The sequence below is a fragment of the Sander vitreus genome, chromosome 16, assembly GCF_031162955.1.
Source record: "Sander vitreus isolate 19-12246 chromosome 16, sanVit1, whole genome shotgun sequence".
Classification (NCBI taxonomy): Eukaryota; Metazoa; Chordata; class Actinopteri; order Perciformes; family Percidae; genus Sander; species Sander vitreus.
In genome coordinates, this window is record NC_135870.1 from 1,143,830 (window position 1) to 1,153,829 (window position 10,000).

Here is a 10,000-nt window from a genome sequence, read left to right on the forward strand (position 1 = left end):
TGTCAAGTGTAGTGTTAACTAGCTAACGGTAGGCTAACATGACCTGCTGTCAAGTGTAGTGTTAACTAGCTAACGGTAGGCTAACATGACCTGCTGTCAAGTGTAGTGTTAACTAGCTAACGGTAGGCTAACGTTACCTGCTGTCAAGTGTAGTGTTAACTAGCTAACGGTAGGCTAACGTTACCTGCTGTCAAGTGTAGTGTTAACTAGCTAATGGTAGGCTAACGTTACCTGCTGTCAAGTGTAGTGTTAACTAGCTAATGGTAGGCTAACGTTACCTGCTGTCAAGTGTAGTGTTAACTAGCTAATGGTAGGCTTTTTTCGCTGGAAAACGACTAGTTTGCAGGTATGAGACTTAAAGGTCCCATGGCATGAAAATGGCACTTTATGAGGTTTTTTAACATTAATATGAGTCCCCCCAGGCTGCCTATGGCCTCCCAGTGGCTAGAAAGGGTGATAGGTGTAAACCGAGCCCTGGGTATCCTGCTCTGCCTTTGAGAAAATGAAAGCTCAGATGGGCCTTCAGATACAGTATTAGGGGACCACTAAGGTCTATATAAAGAGACTTCAGATACAGTATTAGGGGACCACTAAGGTCTATATAAAGAGACTTCAGATACAGTATTAGGGGACCACTAAGGTCTATATAAAAGAGACTTCAGATACAGTATTAGGGGACCACTAAGGTCTATATAAAGAGACTTCAGATACAGTATTAGGGGACCACTAAGGCCTATATGAAAGCTTACAAAGAGCACCATGTAATGGGACCTTTAAAAACAGGCAGAAACCCTGATTTATACATGAGGCCCCGGGAGGCTCTGACCTTCAGGAAATATCAGGATGGGAAGTTTGGTCTTGGCTGCGACGTGCGCTCTCAGCCTGCAGACAGAAGAGAGACACGAGAACTTCAGTCTTACATACCGAACGGCTTCTTTCACTTTGACTTGTCTGCAGTTTGTTTCTGGATCCTCCGCATGTGTCTGTCTGCGTCTGTGTGTGTGTGTGTCTGCGTCTGTGTGTGTGTGTGTGTGTGTCTGCGTGTGTGTGTGTCTGCGTCTGTGTGTCTGTGTGTGTGTGCGTGTGTGTGTCTATGTCTGTGTGCGTGTCTGCGTGTGTCTGTCTGCGTCTGTGTGTCTGTGCGTGTGTGTGTGTGTCTGTGTGTGTGTGTGTGTGTGTGTGTCTGCATGTGTGTGTGTGTGTGTGTGTCTGTCTGCGTCTGTGTGTGTCTGCGTGTGTGTGTCTGTGTGTCTGTCTGTGTGTGTGTGTGTGTGTGTGTGTGTGTGTGTGTGTGTGTGTGTGTGTGTGTGTGTGTGTGTGTGTGTGTGTGTGTGTGTGTGTGTGTGTGTGTGTGTGTGTGTGTGTGTGTGTGTCTGCATGTGTGTGTCTATATGTGTCTGTGTCTGTACTAACTGAACATTTGTCCTGTAGGGTTACAACTAAAAGATGGCGCTTCCTGCTGTGGGTCTCACCTGCTGGCCACAGCGTGGCGGTCTTTCATCTCGGACCTCTCGAACCAGACGTGAGGACAGGCGCGGACCATAGAGCGCTGCAGGACGCCCATCAGGCCTCCGTGGATCTGACCCACCTACGGACAGGTAAGCACACTGCTGTGACATCACCACCATTACTGCAGAACAGCTGCCGTTAGAGAAGGGGCGGCCGCGACACTCACCATGGCGTAGCAGCCGTCGTTGGACAGAATGACCACGTCAATGGGAGTGGTGTGATTGGCCACGCATATCCCTCCTTTCTGAGGTTTGTTTTCTCTGCAGAGAGACAAGACGCACAGTCAGACACCTGAGCACGGTGATAATCATTCAGTCAAGCTTTATTTATATATACACCAAACATCATAACACGCTGTACAACAGGGGTGCAAGGGCCACACTGGAAAAAGAGAGGGCCAGACATGTATAGTTCATTGACGTGATGAGGTGGACTTGATTGGTCAAACTTATAAGTCCCGCCCACTGCCAACACACACACACACACACAGTCACACAGACACACACACAGACACACACAGAGACACACACAGAGACACACACACACACACACACACACACACACACACACACACACACACACACACACACACACACACACACACACACACACACACACACACACACACACACACACACACACACACACACACACACACACACACACACACAGACACAGAGACACACACACACACACACTCACACACACACATACATACACACACACACACAGTCACACAGACACATACAGACACCGCACACACATACACACACACATACACACACACACACACACACACAGTCACACACACACACAGACACACAGTCACACACACACACACACACACACACACACACACACACACACACACACACACACACACACACACACACACACACACACACACACACACACACACACACACACACACACACACACACACACACACACACACACACACACACACACACACACACACACACACAGTCACACAGACACGCACACACACACAGTCACATACATACACACACATACACACTTACACACACACAGACACACAGTCACACAGTCACACTTACACACACACAGACACACAGTCACACAGTCACACACACACACACACACACACACACACACACACACACACACACACACACACACACACACACACACACACACACACACACACACACACACACACACACACAGTCACACACACACACACACACACACAGTCACACACACACACACACACACCTCGCTGTGAGCTGGAGGTCTCTCAGACCGCTCTCGTAAATAAGAGGCTTCTATTTCACCGTTGACGGTTCATTTGTTTAAATATCACAACACATGTCCATCATAAGATTAACGGGAACCTGTGGTTACTCACACACACACACAGTCACACACACACAGTCACACACACACACACACACACACAGTCACACACACACAGTCACACACACACAGTCACACACACACAGTCACACAGTCACACACACACACACACACACGTTGCCGTGCCTGCGTCCCTCCCTTACCCCTCCTACCAGTCCCTACGGCCACTGGGCCAGTGGGAATGCAAACAGAAAAAAAGATTTGGGGGGGATAGTAGTTCTTAGAACAGCTTAGAAGTGTACTTTTCCTCTAAAAAGTACAAGTACTATCCGGTCGGAAAGCACCTTTAGTCTTCTCTCTGACAGTTTGGTCCACATGAAGCCCTAAAAAAGTCAGCAAAGAAGTTCCAAAGCCATCCTAGAAGTTAGCAAATCATGCAAAACAATGATCACATTTTCTAAGCAGGCTAGCACCCAGCTGACCCACAACAAGCTCTTCACAGCCGGAATATGCAAACTCTCTGCTTCTGCAAGGTGACAACAGTTTCCCATGTTTTGGGGTTTGGCGCACAACGAGGTGGGCTTCACAATTGTGAACCTAGATTGGTATCCGGGCCGGATCAGAATTACTGGTACAGGATATAAAACCCTCTATTGAGCCAACTGTTAGGGATCTGCACCGCCAGTAAACTGTCATTTCTCAAACTATCACGCCTTTTTTTGTGGTCCAAGTCCTTCCCTATATGCCTTTGCATCTTGGACGCGTTTTGATGAGCTTTTCTGTTGTTTAGACATAAAGTATCCAAAGTACACAATACTCCATTACTCCATTCAGTTGTTTACACCGAGTGCCTCCAATATGGCCGCGCATCCAGGTCACCGCCCAGAACGTGACGTCGGTGAAAACCCTCTATATTCCCTGTACAAGCCTATACACCTGAATCATATGACCTCTGGATCTCCTAAATATGAAATGTGATTGAAAAACAGAGATAAAAAAGTGAATTTAGAGACTGCAGAACAGAAGATCTGCACTTTCCCTTAAGTTACCAGCTCACGAAATTAGACAGAATACAGGTTTAAGGCCCGTCAACATTGGTTCCACTTTTCAGACCCAGAGACTGCTGCTTGGTATTGCCACCTGATAATGTGACTGACCTGTTGTGGTAAACGATGGTGGCTGAAAGTCCTCTGGCACAGATCCTGTAGCAGGTCAGATGGACCAGCTCGCTCAGCCAGTTCTTCACACTGAAACACACACAGGAAGTACATATATACATATACACTTGCATACATTATTACCAGGGCCGCACAGACTCTACGGATGCAGAATATTCCGCAAAAATATTTCCACCCCTAGCTGGAAAACAGCCGATTTTCATTCTGGATCTCCGCTGAAAACTGGAGCTAAAAAAACATGAAAACAGCTGAACTGTCTTTAGAGCGCCGAGGTCCTGAGTTGCTGAGTTGCTGAGTTGCTGCAACACAATCTCGCTCCCATCTCGTAAAATACGGACGCTTGGTCAGGTGCCTTTGGCGTTTGTTATTGACGCTAAAAGTGTCCTTTAGCGTCATATAACGTGCTTTATCTAAACGCACTTGGTCGGGGACTATTAGCGTCCCTTTTGACGCAGTTAGGTTAAAGAGCCCATATTCTGCTCATTTTCAGGTTCATAACTGTATTTTAAGGTTGTACCAGAATAGGTTTACATGGTTTAATTATCAAAAAACACCATATTGTTGTTGTACTGCTCAGCTCTCTCTCACTGCTGCAGATCCTCTTTTCAGCTGGTCTCTGTTTTAGCTACAGAGTGAGACCTCTTTCCTTCTTCTGTACTATCTTTGATTGCACTGGCACATGCTCAGTAGCTCAGATGTAGATCATGTCAGCTAGCTAGCTCCATAGACAGTAAAAGGCAGGATTAGCTGGGAGACTTCTTCTAAATGAGGGCGCACATGGAAGTAGTTCTTTTGTAGATTATGGTGAACTGGTGTGTGTTGTAGCAGTGCTTTGCTATTGAGAACGAGGTAGCATGCTAGCGTTAGCTCGTAGCGTTAGCATGCTAACGCTACGAGCTAACGGTTGCGGGTAGCCATTTTGAACAGCTCACTTGGAGACTGAAGGCAGGACACATTCAGAAACCGTATCTCACTCAGAACAGCATGGAGGGTTGTTTTCTACGTTTGTATGCGTGTGGAAGCACCAGAGACACAAAATAACTCCCCAAATCCCAGAAAAAGTGTTTTTTTCATAATATGGGCTTACGTTTCCGTGACGGGAAGAACGGGACGCGGGACCCAATCCCCGGTCTCCTGGGTGAGAGTCCCGTGTTTGACCCATTCTCCCCACCGACCAACCTCCCTATGCAGATTTTCGTCCTTACATCCTCCTCTCTAAACCCCGTGTAGCTGCTGCTCTTCCCGGTACGTTCTACGAACGCTTATTTCGTTGCATCAGACGCTGACAGCCACTGTCCAAACGTCCGTATTTTACGAGTTCGGAGTGACAACGGGTTGGTTGTGTTGCTGTGTTGCTGTGTTCTGTCTCGTTGTGTTGTTGTGTTGCTGTGTTCTGTCTCGTTGTGTTGCTGTGTTCTGTCTTGTTGTGTTGTTGTGTTGCTGTGTTCTGTCTCGTTGTGTTGCTGTGTTCTGTCTCGTTTGTGTTGTGTTGCTGTCATCTGTCTCGTTGTGTTGCTGTGTTCTGTCTCGTTGTGTTGTGTTGCTGTGTTCTGTCTCGTTGTGTTGTTGTGTCGCTGTGTTCTGTCTCGTTGTGTTGTGTTGCTGTGTTCTGTCTCGTTGTGTTGTTGTGTCGCTGTGTTCTGTCTCGTTGTGTTGTTGTGTTGCTGTGTTCTGTCTCGTTGTGTTGCTGTGTTCTGTCTTGTTGTGTTGTTGTGTTGCTGTGTTCTGTCTCGTTGTGTTGCTGTCTCGTTGTGTTGCTGTGTTGCTGTGTTCTGTCTCGTTGTGTTCTGTCTCGTTGTGTTGCTGTGTTCTGTCTCGTGTTGCTGTGTTCTGTCTCGTTTTGTTGTTGTGTTCTGTTTCGTTGTGTTCTGTCTCATTGTGTTGCTGTGTTCGGTCTCGTTGTGTTGCTGTGTTCTGTCTCGTTTTGTTGTTGTGTTCTGTTTCGTTGTGTTCTGTCTCATTGTGTTGCTGTGTTCTGTCTCGTTGTGTTGCTGTGTTGTTGTGTTCTGTCTCGTTGTGTTGCTGTGTTGTGTCTCGTTGTGTTGCTGTGTTCTGTCTCGTTGTGTTGTTGTGTTGCTGTGTTCTGTCTCGTTGTGTTGTTGTGTTGCTGTGTTCTGTCTCGTTGTGTTGTTGTGTTGCTGTGTTCTGTCTCGTGTGCTGTGTCTGTTCGTTGTGTTGCTGTCTGCTGTGTTGTTGTGTTGCTGTGTTCTGTCTCGTTGTGTTGTTGTGTTGCTGTGTTCTGTCTCGTTGTGTTGCTGTGTTGTCTGTGTCTGCTGTCGTTGCTGTGTTCTGTCTCGTTGTGTTGTGTTGCTGTGTTCTGTCTCGTTGTGTTGCTGTGTTGCTGTGTTCTGTCTCGTTGTGTTGCTGTGTTGTTGTGTTGCTGTGTTCTGTCTCGTTGTGTTGCTGTGTTCTGTCTCGTTGTGTTGTGTTGCTGTGTTCTGTCTCGTTGTGTTGCTGTGTTCTGTCTCGTTGTGTTGTTGTGTTGCTGTGTTCTGTCTCGTTGTGTTGTTGTGTTGCTGTGTCTCGTTGTGTCGTTGTGTTGCTGTGTTCTGTCTCGTTGTGTTGCTGTGTTCTGTCTCGTTGTGTTGTTGTGTTGCTGTGTTCTCTCTCGTTGTGTTGTTGTGTCGGTGTGTTCTGTCTCGTTGTGTTGCTGTGTTCTGTCTCGTTGTGTTGCTGTGTTCTGTCTCGTTGTGTTGCTGTGTTCTGTCTTGTTGTGTTGCTGTGTTCTGTCTCGTTGTGTTGCTGTGTTCGGTCTCGTTGTGTTGTTGTGTTGCTGTGTTCTGTCTCGTTGTGTTGCTGTGTTCTGTCTCGTTGTGTTGCTGTGTTGTTGTGTTGCTGTGTTCTGTCTCATTGTGTTGCTGTGTTCTGTCTCGTTGTGTTGCTGTGTTCTGTCTTGTTGTGTTGCTGTGTTCTGTCTCGTTGTGTTGTTGTGTTGCTGTGTTCTGTCTCGTTGTGTTGCTGTGTTGTTGTGTTGCTGTGTTGTTGTGTTGCTGTGTTGCTGTGTTCTGTCTCGTTGTGTTGCTGTGTTGTTGTGTTGCTGTGTTCTGTCTTGTGTTGCTGTGTTGTTGTGTTGCTGTGTTCTGTCTCGTGTTGCTATGTTGTTGTGTTGCTGTGTTCTGTCTCGTTGTGTTGCTGTGTTGCTGTGTTGCTGTGTTCTGTCTCGTTGTGTTGCTGTGTTGTTGTGTTGCTGTGTTGCTGTGTTCTGTCTCGTTGTGTTGCTGTGTTGTTGTGTTGCTGTGTTCTGTCTCGTTGTGTTGCTGTGTTGTTGTGTTGCTGTGTTCTGTCTCGTTGTGTTGTTGTGTTGCTGTGTTCTGTCTCGTTGTGTTGCTGTGTTGTTGTGTTGCTGTGTTCTGTCTCGTTGTGTTGTTGTGTTGCTGTGTTCTGTCTCGTTGTGTTGCTGTCTCGTGTTGTTGTGTTGCTGTGTTCTGTCTCGTTGTGTTGCTGTGTTGTTGTGTTGCTGTGTTGTTGTGTTGCTGTGTTCTGTCTCGTTGTGTTGCTGTACCTGCTCTCAGGTAGAAACCCGACCAGAATGGTTCCGATAACGAGCCACGAGAGGCCGATGGTAGCCAGAGTAATCCTGAAGGAACAGCACAGGACATGTTGACATGTTGAGTCTTTTCTCTGAATAAAATTATTATATATACATATATATGTATATATATATATATATATATATATATATATATATATATATATATATATATATATATATATATGTATATATATACACTACCGGTCAAAGGTTTGGGGTCACTTAGACGTTTCCATCCACTCCATTACTGACAGAATACCAGCTGAGATCAGTTGCATTGTTCTTCTAACCAGGACAGCAGTTTTCAGATTACATTATGTGCTTACATCATTGCAAAAGGGTTTTCCAATGTTTTCTCAGTTAGCCTTTAAAGTGCTCATATTATCCTCATTCTCAGGTTCATAACTGTATTTAGAGGTTGTACCAGAATAGGTTTACATGGTTTAATTTTCAGAAAACACCATATGTTTGTTGTACTGCTCATTGCTGCAGCTCCTCTTTTCACCCTGTGTTCAGGTCTCTGTTTTAGCTACAGAGTGAGACCTCTCACTGCTGGAACATCTTTGTTGGCAGTCGCACATGCTCAGTAGCTAGGTAAGGACTACACGCTCAGTAGCTAGGTAAGGACTACACGCTCAGTAGCTAGGTAAGGACTACACGCTCAGTAGCTAGGTAAGGACTACATGAGCTAGCTAGCTGTTTCTCCAACTTCAGTAGTACAAGGCAGGATTAGCTGGGAGACTTCTTCTAAACGAGGGAACACTTCCACCTCTGTGAGGAATACCTGCAGAACAGGGACATGGAGGTAGTTCTTTTGGAGATTAGGGTGAACTAGTGTGTGTTGTAGCAGTGTTTTGCCATTGAGAACGAGCTAGCATGCTAACGGTTAGCCCCCTAGCCCCCTCGTCTCAGCTAGTGACGTAGAAAGCCGTGCAGATGTTGACCAGCTGACCCGGAGACTGAAGACAGGACACATTCAGAAACCGTATCTCACTCAGAACAGCATGGAGGGTTGTTTTCTAAGTGTGTATGAAGCACCAGAGACACTAAATAACTCCCCAAATCCCAGAAAAAGGGTTTTTTTCATAATATGGGCACTTTAAAATGATATCAGATTAGTAAACAGAATGTGCCTTTGCAACATTGGATGAATGGTGGCTGATAATTGGCAATTTAGATATTGCATTAAACCCTTTTGCAATGATGTAAGCACATAATGTAATCTGAAAACTGCTGCCCTGGTTAGAAGAACAATGCAACTGATGTCAGCTGGTATTCTGTCAGTAATGGAGTGGATGGAAACGTCTATGTGACCCCAAACCTTTGACCGGTAGCGTATTACTCAGTCCGTCCAGAAAAACATGATCATGTGATCTCATAATTCAATGCATAATCAGCCAAAGTCTGCATAGTTATTTGGGGGGGGGGGGCACTTTCGGCGCATAAATTGCTGATTTTCGCGCAAAATATGCGGGGCTTGCATGATGTCATAATCTCCGCATTTTCGTTGCAAAAAAGTCCCAAATATCTTATCAGAAAAATGAAAAATGTTGTTTACTTCACACAAGAGCAGCCGTTTCCCCTGCTGCCATGAGAACGTTATGAAGCGACGTCGTGAAGCGACGTGATGAAGAGACGTTATGAAGTGACGTCGTGAAGAGACGTCGTGAAGAGACGTCATGAAGTGACGTCATGAAGCGACGTCGGGAAGAGACGTGATGAAGTGACGTTACGAGGTGACGTTACGAGGCGACGTTATGAAGTGACGTTACGAGGTGACGTTACGAGGTGACGTCACGAGGCGACGTCACGAAGCGACATCCTGAAGCGACGTCGTGAAGCGACGTCTTGAAGCGGTCGATCTTGAAGCGACGTCTTGAAGCGGCGTCGTGAAGCGGCGTCTTGAAGCGACGTCGTGGAGCGACGTGACGAAGAGACGTTATGAAGTGGCGTTACGAGGTGGCGGTGACGTAGGTGGCGTTACGAGGTGACGGTACGAGGTGACGTTACGAGGCGACGTTACGAGGCGACGTCCTGAAGCGACGTCGTGAAGCGACGTCTTGAAGCAACGTCGTGGAGCGACGTCGTGAAGCGACGTGATGAAGAGACGTTATGAAGTGACGTGACGAAGTGACGTTACGAGGCGACGTTACGAGGTGACGTTACGAGGTGACGTTACGAGGTGACGTTACGAGGCGACGTCACGAGGCGACGTCGTGAAGCGGCGTCTTGAAGCTGACGTCGTCGTGGAGGCGGCGTCGTGAAGCGGCACGTGATGAAGCGGCGTTATGAAGTGGCGTTATGAAGTGACGTTATGAAGTGACGTCGATGAAGTGGCGCTTGACGAGTGTGACGCGTGACGGTGGCGTTCGCAGGTGGCGTTACGAGGTGGCGCTACGAGGTGACGTTCGCAGGTGACGTCTGACGGCAGGTGAGCGCCACG

At 47.0% G+C, this 10,000-nt stretch overlaps 1 protein-coding gene across 1 annotated transcript in view; it reads right to left on the reverse strand.

The window, feature by feature from the left end:
• The window catches only part of gpat3 (glycerol-3-phosphate acyltransferase 3), a 17,431-nt gene that overhangs the window by 6,791 nt on the left and 640 nt on the right, over nt 1–10,000 (reverse strand). Inside the window, exons 2-6 of the mRNA XM_078272107.1 lie at nt 7,528–7,602; nt 4,005–4,094; nt 1,676–1,769; nt 1,473–1,588; nt 827–882 (exon numbers count right to left, since the gene is read on the reverse strand). Of these exons, the coding sequence (XP_078128233.1) occupies nt 827–882; nt 1,473–1,588; nt 1,676–1,769; nt 4,005–4,094; nt 7,528–7,602 (431 nt within the window). The remainder of the gene's footprint in view (nt 1–826; nt 883–1,472; nt 1,589–1,675; nt 1,770–4,004; nt 4,095–7,527; nt 7,603–10,000) is intronic.